The sequence below is a fragment of the Sinocyclocheilus rhinocerous genome, unplaced genomic scaffold (genome assembly GCF_001515625.1).
Source record: "Sinocyclocheilus rhinocerous isolate Xijiao unplaced genomic scaffold, SAMN03320098_v1.1 scaffold4792, whole genome shotgun sequence".
NCBI classification, from domain to species: Eukaryota; Metazoa; Chordata; class Actinopteri; order Cypriniformes; family Cyprinidae; genus Sinocyclocheilus; species Sinocyclocheilus rhinocerous.
The window spans coordinates 74817-90593 of NW_015643559.1; the positions used below are offsets into that span (position 1 = coordinate 74817).

A 15777-nucleotide genomic window follows, 5' to 3' on the forward strand; every position below is an offset into this window, starting at 1 on the left:
GAGCAGCAAATCAGCATATTAGAATGATTTCTGAAGATCATGTGACACTGAAGACTGGAGTAATGATGCTGAAAATACAGATTTGATCACAGAAATAAATTACAGTTTAACAGATATTCACATAGAAAACAGCTGTTTTAAACAGTAATAATATTTCACATTTTTACTGTTTTTACTGTACTTTTGATCGAATAAATGCAGAGTTGGTGAGCAAAAGAGACTTAAAACTCGTATTTTTCCAACCCCAGTCTTTTGAATGGTAGTGTACATTTTTAGGCTGATTTAAATTTGTATTATTTATTTATTTATAACAAAAAATTGAAGAGTTTTGATACAAACAAACAGTTAGAGAATATTTCGGACTTGGTTTGAACCGAGAATCTCTGTAATTCCCAATCTACTAAAGCATTCCCATTTATCTCAAGGCAAGCACAAAACTCTTCAGAAGTATGGTTTTGAATTCTCCTCTTTGCTCATGGAAACACATATGTTCAGCCAATCACCTGAGCCTTATGCCATGAAACTCTCTATAGAAGAAGGAAAGCTAACAGAAATGGAGACATTGGGATACGTGTGTGATCCTGTGAAATACTGTAGTTCTACTTGATTTTTCATTTCCCACAAGCAGGAATATAATAAAAACTGCTGCATGGAAAATTGCTGGCATTGTGAGAGAGTTTGATTCATGCTCTGATAACCATTCATCTTGTTCATCATAAGATGTGTTATGCACTGCTGCACTTTATATACAAACACTTTGCTCTGCAGAAATGTAATTTTAAGCGGCAAGAAAATGGATTCCTCGTCAAAATAGAATGACATCTTAATTTCATTGGCAATGCATCTCATTACTACAACAAACATTACAGCCGCTTGGCAACCATGAGTGATTGAATGAAGTTGCTGTTGCTGTAAATCAAGACGTGTCTCGTGATCAGTTTCTTTTCCCGTCTTTTCTTCTCTCTCAGGCCGATGTATGGCGGCAGGTTTTGCGAGGGCTCGTCTCGCTCTTATAAACTGTGTAACACCGCTGACTGTCCTCAAAACGCCGTGGACTTCAGAGCTGCCCAGTGCGCAGAGTTCAACAGCAAACCCTTCCGCGGATGGCACTACAAGTGGAAACCCTACACACGCATGGACGGTTGGTATAAACGTGTATTTCTATCGGCTGAGGGGATGTTTCAAAAGAAATGAGCCAGTGCATTTGACAAAAATCTGGGTAAAAACATTCGTTGTATTATGTTTATGAAGTTAGACTGAAGTGAAGTATGTTCAGCCTTCACATAATATTCACCCCCTTGAATTTTTCACATTTGGTTTCTGTTACTCCTCCAAATTTTAACACATGGAAAATGTGTCTTCCTTCCACCACACAATAAATTCAACACATGTATGCACCAAAAGAACATTAATGTCTCTGAAATGAAAGACGTTTTATAACGTCCTTAGTTTATACGTGGTCCTTTAGAAATGATTACAGTCATGCATCTTCACGCAGGTATGACTGGAATCTCTATTCTTCAGCACAAAGTGTCTTGATGTCTTATGAATTAGGTGGATAAAGTTGGATCAGGTTCTATCACAAATCTGATGTATTTCAAACTATTTCATAGTTTTTACCGTGTGCATTCGGTCATTGGATCTTCACACTTGATGCAGATCGTTGGATGACTGAGCAAGTTCTCATGAAGTGTCTTTCTGTATTTGGCTTCATCCATGTTGGCATTAATGGAAACAAGCTTTTTAGTTCCTCCTTAAAAACAATCCCAATACATGATTCTGCCATTTCTTCCATTCTTGATGACTTTCCCAATTAGGAAATGCTGCTGGATCCATATTCGTGTTGCTTCTGGAACCACATTTCATGTCAACAATTCAGATTTCAGGATTTTGGGTTGAGATTACCATTGTGAATAACAAATACACTTTAGCATACTCATCAAAAAAAGCACTTATTATGGTTTAGAATGGGGATGGGGCTTCTTCAACAGTCTTGTCGACCAGTTTTTTCCTTCTGATTTTAAAGCGAGTTAATGAAGGGATTGAGCTGGGACAGAGTTTGTAGTGCTTCTAGGAAGATCCAGAGCTTTGTCAGTCTTTCTGTAACCATTTCCAGCTGTTTTCCTCCTTGCAGCTTGATCTCAAAGTTCCTTGGGCTTCATTAGTTGTGAGACTCGCTGAGTCAGTGAAATTTGGTGTGCTTTCAGACAATTGAACACAGATGGATTTGAAAGCAACACAGTTGTACCTGTTTAACATATTTTGCTTGATTTAAGAGTTTATGTTCCTAGTGTGATTGAATAGTTTACACAAGTTAGGCTGTTCAAACGTATCAATTAAGATAGATATCCTATGTAAATATGCTTTCATTTCGGAATGTCACAAGAGCAGAAATCCATGGGGGTGAATACTTTTGAATTTACTGTCCACAGGTTATAGGACGTGTGTTTTTAGGGAACTATGCCTGATATTCCCTGTGTGTATGTGTGTGTGTGTGTGTGTGTGTGTGTGTGTGTGTTGTTCCAGATCAGGACGTATGTAAGCTCTACTGCTTCGCTGAAGGTTATGACTTCTTCTTCGCCCTCTCCAGTAAAGTCAAGGATGGGACACTCTGCACACAGGACAGCTCCGATGTCTGCATTGATGGCATTTGTGAGGTAATGTACAATATTCACAATATATTTATTCTGACCCAATGCAAATACTGCATAACCTGAGGTCTTAAGTCACTGTCTCTGTAGATATTATACATGTAGATACCAGTGTTGGGGAAAGTTATAGAAGTTTTAAAAGTAATGCATTACAATATTTTGTTGCTCCCTAAAAATGTAACTAATTGCATTATTTAATTACTTTTTGTGGAAAGCAGCCTAATGCGTTATGTAACCGTTGTGTTACTCTTTCTCCTCTGGCCTGGGCTTGCTTGTTATTTTTGGCTAATGTAAAAGCCCTTTCATACCAAAAGTGAAATGAATAAGACTTAGGCTGAGAAAAATGGCAATTTAAAAGCTCAAACAAACCTTTCAGCTGTGCTGCCATTCAATCCAGCATGAACAAAAGGACACAAGAAAAGAAAGTTCAACACTTTCATCTCAATCACAAAAAAAAACACAAATGTTATGTTTATCTAAAGTCATTTTTACAACATTAAAGACTCTGATTAATAAAATGGGAATAAATGCATAAAGAATGTTTGTGTTAACATTTTTGCAGGTTTGCATACTGTTCTGAGTTTGCATTTTACTGCTTTTATTAATTTTGAGGAATACTGAATCAGTTTTTTGTGCAGGTGAGATGAGTAAATGCATGTTGACATTTAGTCTAGATAGAACTACAGAGACATCATCTTTACACAGCGCACACGACTGCACTTAACTCCCGATTTCTCGCAACGGAGACAAAAGAGCTGTCAGTCAGTACATGGGAAACACAGCAACTGGCGTTACTTATTTGAAAAAGTAACTCAGATATTTTCACGTAAATTAAAAAGTAATGTGTTACTTTACTTGTTACTTGAAAAAAGTAATCTGATTCCGTAACTCTCCAACACTGGTAGATACAGTACTGTCTGGCCTTAGTCTAGTTACTTGAAAGTAACTGAGTAATGTGGTGTAAGTAACTTTCAGCTGAAAATGTGTTGAATGCAAAATATTCTTTACTTATGCGTGTTGTATTCTCTGTCCAGTGGTTTGTTAAGTTGTGTAATACATAGCTCCATATTATAAAAGCATCATGCTGTTGGTTGTTTTGTTTTTCTCTGGTAATGGACTACTGACACAGTGTGTGTTATCATCAAGACCAGAGATTTTCAAGAGGATTCATCTGTAGTGAATTCTCCCAATGATTGCTTTTATGTTTTCTTCTGTTGTGGAAATCCCTCTTGAGAGGCAAAGCGATCAAATGCATTTCATCTCAGTGTGGTTCAGAAAAAAACATCTTTCTAAAGACTTTCCTTCAGAACACACATCAGTTTCATATTGCGTGTTTGGATGTTTGCGGCGAAAGAGCCAACTACTATTTAGTTCAATTAAATTTGACTTCAGCTGCTGCGTTTCTCTGACAACATTTCAAATCTGCTGTTAAATTAAAAGATAAATTATGTTAGCATGAAATAGTGACAAATTGCAGTGGACCAGAACAATTGTAGTTCCGCGGATTTAGTTTCAATAAGCAGTAATGATGAATCATCGGAAATCATTTGTCATTTCATGTTTTAGATTATACTTGAGTCGATGACATAAGTAGTTTGCACTGAAAACATTACACAAAGAACATTTTTACACACTGAACATGGACATGCTTTTCAGCTGAGAGCATTTGATCTGTGTGTATTTGGACATGCATGTTGAAATTAATACCTTCTTGTGTTTCTTTCTCTAAGATTATCTTTGAAGTTTGGAGCATCTTGTACCTCTTTATTAATACAGCATGTTTACACGTGAGCTTGTGTAGCAGTGGTGTGTGGTGGTCTTCTGAAATAAGGAGTCTAAATCCCCTGTCTGGTTTTGGGTTTTTAGTCCTTGGTAAACTCTGAATGTTTAATGATGGTGGGCAGTCACAAAAAACAGTTCAGATCATTATTTTAAGTTTGATTTGATTTGGACATGACAGAAAATGCTCATATCTGAGCGGGTGAATTGCTTTCTTTATAATTAACCCATTCATTTCCACCATTTTGACTCATTAATGCCAATTTGCGGACACGGGCATTCATACACAGACAACATCATTGGCCAATCACAGCTCCATGGAGGCACTTCCTCGTCTCTCGTGACTTTTTGTCTGATTTTACTGAACTATTGTAACTGGAATGATGATTACGAGTGCTTTATCGCTGCTTCTGTGCTTGCTGAGAGCTCCTGATTTGTGTTTTCCAGAGAGTGGGCTGTGATAAGGTGCTGGGATCCAATGCCGTGCCGGATCTGTGTGGCGTCTGCAAGGGTGACAACTCCACCTGCAAGATCTACAAAGGGCAAAACACCAAACAACATTACCTGAGCCGTACGTGTCTGTCTTTACTCTATGAACACATGAACACCATTCTAATTAGAGCTGGAACGTGTTAATTTCTGCAATTACATTTGCTGTTGTATTCACTTTTTCTCTTCCTAAAATAGCTGTGCTAATCTATGTCTATTCCCCACATCGTTTAACACAGTTAAATGCCACATTTATTATAATGGGTTTATGTGAATATTGATTTAAATTCACTTAAATTAAAAGTTATTATATTAGTTTTAATGTCCTGTAATTGTTAAAAAATGACACATAAAACAATTTTATATATTTGTACTGGTTTGAATTATACTGTAATGCTGAATGGCTATAATGTCATGGCAATATATATTTTTCCATTACTTCATTCATCATCAAATTAATTTAATCAATTTCAGCTTCATTTTGTAAGTTATTCGAGATTTGACTACATTTTTTAGAGTTGGTTTGATATAATTTAAGTTGAAATAACTTGTAGAGTTAGTTTTATTATAATTAAAAATGTAAAGCAGCAACTGAACTTAACCTTTACAGTTGAAGTTTTTTTACAGTGTACTCATTTTATCCCCATAAATATAAAAAAATATTCTGTCTGTTAAAAGTCTTTCTCACATTTACATTTACATTTAGTCATTTAGCAGACGCTTTTATCCAAAGCGACTAGAACAAAAGTTCTAGTCAAAAGATAAAGTAGAAGCAATCAGACCAATGAGAGAGCAACAATATACAAGTGCTGTGGCAAGTCTCAGTTAGTCTAGTACAGTGCACATAGCAAGGTGTCTCTTTTTTTAATAAATAAATTAGACCAAAACGAATAGAATAGAATAGAATACGTAAATGCTAGTATTAATTGGTCAGGTGATGGTGAAAAAGATGTCTTTAGATGTTTTTTGAAAATGGCTAAAGACTCAGCTGCTCAGTTTGAGATTATTTTTCCATTACTTCATTCATCATCAAATTAATTTAATCAATTTCAGCTTCATTTTGTAAGTTATTCGAGATTTGACTACATTTTTTAGAGTTGGTTTGATATAATTTAAGTTGAAATAACTTGTAGAGTTAGTTTTATTATAATTAAAAATGTAAAGCAGCAACTGAACTTAACCTTTACAGTTGAAGTTTTTTTACAGTGTACTCATTTTATCCCCATAAATATAAAAAAATATTCTGTCCGTTAAAAGTCTTTGTGATTGTGTGACTCTTTGGGATGGCACCACGAGGCGTCGTTCAGTGGCAGAACGCAAGTTTCTGGAGAACGCGTAGGTCTGAACTAGCAAGTTTAGGTATATTGGTGCAGAACCAGTGGTTGTCTTGTAGGCAAGCATCAGTACCTTGAATTTGATGCAAGCGGCTATTGGCAGCCAGTGCAAGGAGTTGTACAAGGACAAGGAGTTGTGCGGTCTGCTCTGTTAGGAAGGGTTTAATCTTCCTAATGTTTTATAAGGCAAACCTGCAGGGCCGGGCCGTTCCTGGTTCCTGGCTGTCCTGGAAGGAGTTATGGTTGACGAACCTAGCTGTATAGAGAGGTTGTGATGAAGTGCTGGGTTGGCTGAGATCACGAGCAGTTCTGTCTTAGCAAGATTGAGTTGAAGGTGATGATCCTTCCTCCTGCCAGAAATGTCTGTCAGACAGACTGCAATGCAAGCAGCTACTGTCGGATCATCTGGTTGGAATGAGAAGTAGAGTTGAGTGTCATCAGCATAGAAATGATGGGAAAAGCCATGCTTCTGAATGACAGATCCTAAAGATCACATGTAGATGGAGAAGAGAAGTGGTCCAAGCACTGAGCCTTGAGGAACCCCAGTATCAAGAAGTTGTTACTTAGAAACCTCACCTCTTACCTGAGAGGTAAGACTTGAACCACTGGAGTGCAGTTCCTGAGACACCCATCTTCATGAGGTTGGAAAGGAGGATCTGGTGGTTAATTGTGCCAAAAGCAGCAGACAGATCCAGTAAGATGAGTACTGAGGATTTGGAAGCTGCTCTTGCCAGTCTCAAGGCTTCAGTAACCGAGAGCAGTGCAGCCTCAGTTGAGTGGCCACTTTCGAAGCCAGATTGGTTGCTGTCCAAGAGGTTGTTCTGGGCAAGGAACATAGAGAGTTGGTTGAACAGAACTCGCTCAAGTGTCTTTGCAATGAACTGAAGAAGGGATACCGGTCTCTAGTTTTCTAAAAGTGCTGGATTTAGAGAGGGTTTCTTAAGCAGTGGGGTTACCCATGCCTGCTTGAATGCTGTGGGAAATGTACCAGAGTGAAGAAATGGCCTGAAGGAGTTGAGTGGGGATAGGATCAAGTGGACAGATAGTAGGATGATTGGAAAGGATACGTTTAGAAACGTCTGCCTCCGAGAGCGGAGAGAAGGAGGAGAGAGAATGAGTATTTGTGGTTATGGAGTTTTTGTCAGTTTGTGGTGTGGAGAATTGGTCGCTGATGGTTCTTGTTTTATTTATGAAGAATATTGCAAAGTCATCAGCAGTATGAGTTGATGAAGGAGGGGGTGGAGGAGGACAAAGAAGAGAAGAAAAGGTTTTGAAAAGTGTACGAGCGTCAGAACAGTTGTTAATTTTGTTGTGGTAGTATGTTGTTTTAGCTGTGGATACATTTGCAGAGAAGGATGAGAGGAGTGACTGATATACACTAATGTCAGTAGAGTTTTTTGATTTGCGCCACTTCCTCTCTGCAGCCCTGAGTCTAGAGCGATTTTCCCAGAGAACATCAGACAGCCAGGGGGCAGAGGAGGCGGTGCGTGCTGGTCTGGATGAAAGGGGGCAAAAGTTGTCTAAGCAAGATGTTAGAGTGAAGAAAAGAGTGTCAGTAGCAGTGTTTGTGTCCAGTGCTGAAAACTGAGAAGGTGGAGGAAGTGAGGATGAAACCATAGAGGATAGGCGAGTGGGAGAGAGTGAGCGTAGGTTACGCCGAAAGGTGACCTGCGGAGGAGTGTGTGTTGTGTCTGGAGTCAGTATGAGGTTAGAAGTGATGAGGAAGTGGTCTGAGCTGTGCAACGGTGTAAATAAAGCGTTTTCAGTTGAGCAGTAGCATGTGTAGATAAGGTCCAATTGGTTACCTTATTTGTGAGTAGCTGTAGTAGACACATGCTACATGCTACATACAGTGTTGAAGTCAGCAGCCTGTGGTTTATCTAGATGGATGTTAAAGTCAACGAGTAGTACCCAGTTACCCAGTTGACCTGGGGGACGATAAATAACTACAAAATGGATTGTAAAACAAAAGGTAAAGAAAGGGGGAAAAAAGCAATACTCAAGTGCCTTGTCGGTGTTCTTGCTTGGTGGAGTCGTGCAAGGTAGAGTCGATGGTCGTTACACTCGTCGGTCTTCACACGAGGGCTGCCTCGACCACCGCCACGGTGTACTAAGCAAATATATACTCCTCTGATTCCTCGTAATTGAGTTCAGCTGGCCACGCCTTACTACTCATTAAGCCGAAACTGCAAAGCCACGCAATACGCACGAGAACAAACGCGACTTGAGCACGCGTTTACCACGGTAAACACAGTAATCAAAACAATGTGTCCTAGCAACGACAACCGCGCTAAAATCTAATGATAAAAGATACAAAACACTTACAAACTGCTGTCCTCTTCTGCTGCTCGGCTGCTTCTTCTAACAAGTACTTGCAAACAAGGTAAATTGATCTATAAACTTTATATATCACCGATATATAAACTTTATAAGTCACTCCTAAGGAACTTACCTATGAAATAACAGTTTATGTAATCCAGAAAATAGCAATAAATAAAACATTATTTACATTTTAAAAATATAGTTATTTTCAAAAATATATTTTTTATCATTTCTGCCCTGTCTCTTGTGTAGAGTACTACCGTGTGGTGACCATACCGGCTGGAGCGCGCAGCATCCGTGTGATGGAGCTCAACTCCTCCAGCTCTTATCTGGCCCTGAGGAATCTGCAGAGGAAGTATTACCTGAATGGACGCTGGACAGTGGACTGGCCTGGACGACACTCCATCGCTGGGGCTGTGTTTGACTACAAGAGACCCTACAATCGTCCTGAGAGCCTCACTTCTACTGGACCCACCAATGAGACACTGGTGGTTGAGGTAGTAGTTGCCTGTAACTTGTTTGATCTTCCATAATTGCATAACCGGCCAGTTACAATAAAAAATAACACTAATTTTTAAAATAACACTTGTTTTTCTATTTATTCACTTTTACTGTGCTCTGTAATAAGGCATATGGGCTCTGCTTTATTGACTCTGTCTAATGAGAGTGCTGGCTGGTGTGTCATATTACTGCTTGCCAGAGTCTGCTGTATTGTGTAAAGCATGCATCTCATCGCACAATTATGCATTTAACCAGTCTTGATGTAATCAAGATGAATGCTGCTGGGCACAAAATAAGTGCTAGTAAGCGGTTAGTGAATGACTAGTAGATGACATTTATTAAAAGATAACCTTATTAAAGAAATAGTTCACCCAAAAGTGAAAATTTGCTGGAAATGCACTCACCCTCAGGCCATCCAAGATTAGGATGAGTTTGTTTTTTCATCAGATTTGTAGAAATGTGTCATTGCATCACTGTCTCAGCAATGGATCCTCTGCAGTGAATGGGTGTCATCAGAACGAGAGTCCAAACAGCTGATAAAAACATCACAATAATCCACAAGTAATCCACAGCACTCCAGTCCATCAGTTAACATCTGGAGAAGACAAAAGCTGAAACAAATCCAGCATTAAGTTGTTTTAAAGGGGTCATGACATGAGAAATCAAATTTTGCCTTGGCAGGGGTCTTTGTACCATTAAAACATCCTGCAAGTTTCATAGCTTAAAATGTTCTCCTCAATATAAACAAAGCATTTATTTAATCAAGCTCCAAAAACGGCTCGTTTTGGATCCAATGGGACAATGTGTCGTCACCTGGGCGCAGTCATTTGCATAAACACTAGGGATGTGCATCTCATGACTGAGGCCGATACGATACGCATCTCAATGCATAGCCAACGATACGATACATTAAAGATACATATGAAGCACCTACCGATGCGATGCGATACGATTCACCCCTGTTACGATGCAGTGCGATCCGATTCTGATTCGATTCGATTCAACACAATGCGATTCGATGCAATACGATGCAATGGAAAAAAAATTATCACTTTTAATGCCTCAAGGCCTGTTTCATAAAACAAGTTTACCAAAAAAGCCAGGCTTGTTTCAGTTAGTCTGACTCATTGTCAAATTATTTGTTTCCATAAAGCAAATTTAACATAGATCAACTCCAGTCACTGTGGCAACTTATGCTGGGAAACTAACCTGGTCTAAAGCAGGTGAACATTAGAACATTACAATATAAAATTGCTCTTTAAAGCATTCAAATAACTAAATTAAAAGTTAAAATCACTGAATTAAAACGAAAATAAATAATAAAGAAAATGACTTTATTTTAACTGCTTTAAGAAACACACATTAACTCATTTGAGCTTAGTAATTAGCTACTGAACTACACTGTAAAAAAAATTCCGTAAAATTTACGATAAAAAACCGGCAGCTGTGGTTGCCGGAATTTTACCGTAAAAAATATGGTATTAATGTTTTAGGTTTTACTGTTTTAACTTAAATTTACAGTTAAATTCATTTAACAACATTAGGTGTAACACAACCCTAATATACAAAACTGATAAGAAAAAACTAAGAAGAAACATAGTTATTTCAACAAAAAAAAACATCAAATTTGAAATGTAACGAAGGGAATTCTGGAAACGTAAATTTACGGTTATTCACTGTAAATTATACAGTCTTTTTCACTTCCAAAAAACGGTATACTACCGTAAAATTAATGTCCAATACATGTAATGTCCAATACAGTTTTTCACCGTATATAGTAGGGGAATTTACCGTTACACAAAATATTTTAGCAAAATGTATATTTTACTCAGAATTATTGCGCTCTGTATGTTTAGCACGCATGCGTACAGCAGCGCTCGTTCACTCGCGTCAGCCTTGCCCACTCCTGACAGCAAAATGGATATATTTGCATGACTTTCTAACATTTACAGATGAAAAATATACCTGTGACATGTCAGTTATGCACTGAGGAAAACACAACGTCTCAAATGCATTAAACAGCACAAATATATTCGCTGTTTGCCATGGTGGATCGATTTGATTAAGAATAAGCATGCGTGAGATTGTGTGAACTTAATTTTTCGTTTATGGAACCGCTTTAGCCCCGATTGATTTGTTAGGTTATTTCAAGTCAGGTTTTGGACTTTAATCCCAGTGTTTTCTCGGGTCTCCGTGGTGTTGTGATTCGTCATATTCACGCAGCAGCGGTGATGAGAGAACGCGCTTGACAAACAAATACATAGATCACAGATTATTGGTCACTTTCTAAATAATAAAAGTATAGCACATCCACTAGTAATTATATATAAATAAATCGGTTTTTACCGATGCAAATATGTTAGAAATGATACATCGTGATACAAATGCCGACTTGTAGCCGATACACACTTTTTAAACTGATGCATCGCATCGTTAACTTTTTATGCCGATGCACCGAACGAATCGGGGAATCTTCCCATCCCTAATAAATACGCTTCCAGAGCAAGACATCGATGAATAGTCGTCTTCTTAGCATAGGCCCCACCCACTGGTGTTCACTCGCTTAACGGCTGACACATACCCTGCGTTCCATTCGGAAGGGCTCATCCCTATGCCCTAATCCCTTCAAAGGGTTTACCCTTCAGAGAGCTTTGAAGGGTGTAGTGGACCAAACAACTGTTTCTTGAAGTGCCCTTCTGCGTCATCATCCCATGCCCATATGGAGATGTCATCATGCAAAGAATCAGCGCAAAGAATCATGGGGGGCTGAAGTGCCCATCAGTTGTACCCTTCAAAATCCTTCATTCCGAAGAAGGGCTCTTTGAAGTGGCCAGTTTTGAGTACTTCGGTTTGTAATGACCCTTCAATATGGGGGCCATGATTGTTTTCACTCCGATGTGCCCTTTAGAGGGCGATATATCCCGTTTGGAATGCACCGTTGATCACGCTGAAAGCAAGTGTCGCATTGCATCAAAAACAAATACAAATTACAATCACTGACGCTATCTTGTCTGCACTGGATACAGTAAACAGATGTGCGTTCAGTTTCACTTTCATAGTCCACGCTCGAGTCTGTCAATAGGACAAATGGAGTGAAAGAACATTCGCATTGACGCATTTGGTTTAAACAGCTCGTTCGCGTCTTTGTATAGATAGCTATCAGAAGGATCCCAACGTAAGGAACAAGTGGATAGTTTATTTTTAATGGCACCCTGGATCGTGTCAGAGGATTGATCGGAGCATTTTTTTTTGTAAACGAGGCACAGTGTCATGGAGAGCCACAAAGACACATTTGTTGAAAGATGAAGCGGTACTAGATCTGACTGCAGCTGCATCACAAACCATAAGTACATCATTTCAAAATGCTTTGTCTGACTTAAATAGTCCTCCTGAAGGGAAATGGGTGGAGCCCGTAATCGGTTCCTAGGCAGAGGGTATCTGGGAAATGGAGTCCAGAATAAATATCAGAGGTATGGGACGGAGTGCGTCTAGAGGAGCTCATGGGTACTCCAGCTAGAGATTGTGACATTTGACGTTAGCCAATCATAACAGTGGCCGATTACTGACAAGGAAAAAAAGTCCATGTCATGACCTCTTTAACTTCAAACCCTTGCTTCCGGCTAAAATACCAAAAGTCCATAATCCATAATAACGGTTCCTCCGGTGTAAAAGTGGTCTGGTCTGAAACAGGAGAGAAATCTGCACAGATCAAGCACCGTTTACAAGCCAAAAAAGTGTTAAGCATATTAGAAACCACTACATGACATTGTTAAAGTTGCTAAATTCAAACTTGAAAATGTTATAAAAACTTAATGATAGGAAACTAACATAAACAACCAACATAAAAAGTTTTTTTTTTTTTTATTTACTTCAATTTTTAAAAGATCTTTCCTTTGTTGATATCTATATGTTACTGACTCTTATATCAAGCAGCTGTAAACTATTTGTATTACTCTACAAAATGGAATTACGGTTAAAACAACCTTCTTGACTGTGTTAAATGCAGAATGTTCTGATAGCATGAGACTTTGTTCGGGGACGCAGCATGTGGGCAGCGCTCTGTCGTAATACAGAGTCAGTGTACTCATTGTTCTCAAGAATTAAAGAAGAATGGTTTTGTGTTTTCCTCTGTGGTTGATGGTTCATTAGGTCTTGTGTGTTTGTCCTTGCACAGGTTCTCATGCAGGGCTGGAATCCGGGCATTCAGTGGGAATACACACTGACCAAAGAGCATACAGAGCGACGCAACCAGCCCAAACACAACTACACATGGGCCATCGTTCGCTCGCAGTGCTCAGCCAGCTGCGCAGGAGGTACTGATCAGTCTGAACACAACCTGCTGCGAGTAGAGGAACATGGCAAATGTAGGCCAGACATTACACTGCAGTCACATGTTAAAACATTAACACTTTAACTGAATCAGTCTGCTACAGATCTTCTGGCGGTCTGTGATTCTGGTCCAGCTCAAGCTCATTATGCCCTGTTGATTGCAATACACGTACAATCTTGCGCTGATTAAATTTACAGATGTTAGTAATAAAATGCATATATGCAGAAAATAAACCTGAATCAAAATGTTAGTTTTAGTGACATGTTTACATTTATGCATTTGGCAGATACTTCTATCCAAAGCAACTTGCATTGCATTCAACATTTCAGCAGTGCATGCATTCCATGCAAATCAAACCCATGTGCATCGCTACTATTTTAAATTGTTATTCACTGAAAATCTAGACATCCATCCTAGCTCATTCATGAGAGTTTATGAGAGAAGCAGTGATATCAGATTTGTCAACAAATCCTTCTTGTTAATCAGACCTTTTCAATGATCAATCATTTGATCCAGTTCACAAAATCAGTCTGAATGATTTATTAGTTTTTCTCGATTGCTAACACGCAATTCATGAAACACTTCACCACTTTCTCACAACTATAAACACAATCTCAAAACTACACACCAACTTGTGCAAACTTCAAACTTCCAGGTCAAAGTCAAACATTTTAGTCAAAAACACATTCTCTTTTGTCAGACTCAAACTTTGGCCTCAGATGGCACACAAACCTGTCAAATACACATCATCAGTTTTGCTACTTAATGTTCACACATGGATAAATGTGTGGTAGTTATATTTTGTGTTTGCGTCTTCTAAATGAGAACATGGTTAAACCTGTGCAAAATGATGCCGTTCTTGTGTAGAGTTTTGCAGAAAACACTGAGCAAATTGGAGCATGTGTGAAAACAGGTGAAACGTGTTAAAAATTTGAGAAACGTGTCTTTGTTTCGAGAACTGTATGAAAGGTTTGGAAAACTGTGCCAAATGAAACAGTTATAGTGTGTTAGCAATGGAGAAAAACTGTCTTTAAAGTGTATTATTTCCATAAGTGCATGCATTTCTATTTACAAGGGATTTTGTAAAAACCTGTTGCATTTTTTCATTAATTGCATATCAGTGCACATGCATCCAAAATCAGTCTAAATGATCTGAGTGAAACTCAACAGCATTGTTGTGTGTTTCTCAAGCGTATCTGCTGGTCTGTGCAGGTGTAACTCTATAGCTGAGCCTCAGGTGAGTCCGTAAGGTCTGTTCCCATCTGGAAAACTGCTTCTTCAGCTCAAATACCTTGAAGTTTCTTCACGATGAAGTAGTGTTCATGATGATTTCCAGCTTATGTCAGTTCATCAGGGGATTTGAGTTTTGTATATGTTGTTTGTGTTTGCTCCTCAGGTCAGATGGTCAGTAAAGCAGTCTGCTATAAGGATCTGAGGGTGCAGGTGAACACGTCTTACTGTAACTCGCGATCTCGGCCGTCCACCGGTGTGACGTCCTGTAACACACAGCCCTGTCCCGCAAGGTAACGCCGTCACTGACCTCCTCTCATCTGCTCACACACTGAGAGAGACGTGTCTAGAGAAAGAAACCAGTGTTAATGTAGTATCATTTATAAACTGTTGTAGTATTTATTAATGTTTTGGCTTTTATCTGTATATATATATATATATATATATATATATGTTTTAATTGTAATTTTATTTTAAGTTTTAGTAATTTATGTGCTTTTATCACTTTTCTTAGTTTTTTAATAGATACTATATATATTTATATTTATATTTAATTCATTTTCATTTCAGTTTTAGTTATTTTAGTACTTCAAATCAGGCATATTATGGTTAACTAAAACTAAAACAATTTACAAAGTTTTTGTTACTTGATATAGCTGAAATGAAGGAAAGGAAAGGAAAGGAAAGGAAAGAATTATTAACATTGACATTAATCTAGTTACCTAGGCAACCTTTCTTATTTTCATTTAGTTTAACTTGATTTTAATAATGACAACTCTCGGAAGATTTTAGCATGGTGATGGATATGACAATGTTAATGTATTTGGTATTGGTGGAACAGATCTGCTACGCTGCTGCTGAATTGCTGCTGCTGTTGGTTATTGCTGTACTTGTAGATTATTGCTGCCGCTGCAAGCAAGTACAGGAACTAGCTACGGCCAATGCATACGGCGATACAGTGCCGTGAGTATTTAAGACATACTGCTGCTGCACAAATAGCATAACCCCGTAGCAGATCTATACAGGTGGAGCTGGGGAAGGTGGAGGGTTTCAGAGAAACTCTGAAAGCGCGCTGCAGGAATCTCTAGTGAATGCTAGCCAGCCATATAAATGCAAGGCAGTAAGCTCATTGGCTGCATAT

General features: G+C 38.6%; 1 protein-coding gene across 1 annotated transcript in view; it reads left to right on the top strand.

Annotated features, from left to right (window-relative positions):
• Positions 1-15777, top strand: part of LOC107757336 (A disintegrin and metalloproteinase with thrombospondin motifs 16-like) — a 68225-nt gene that overhangs the window by 33882 nt on the left and 18566 nt on the right. The window contains exons 13-18 of the mRNA XM_016574778.1: positions 969-1141; positions 2527-2657; positions 4878-5001; positions 8828-9072; positions 13251-13389; positions 14803-14929. Coding sequence (XP_016430264.1) covers positions 969-1141; positions 2527-2657; positions 4878-5001; positions 8828-9072; positions 13251-13389; positions 14803-14929 — 939 coding nt within the window. The remainder of the gene's footprint in view (positions 1-968; positions 1142-2526; positions 2658-4877; positions 5002-8827; positions 9073-13250; positions 13390-14802; positions 14930-15777) is intronic.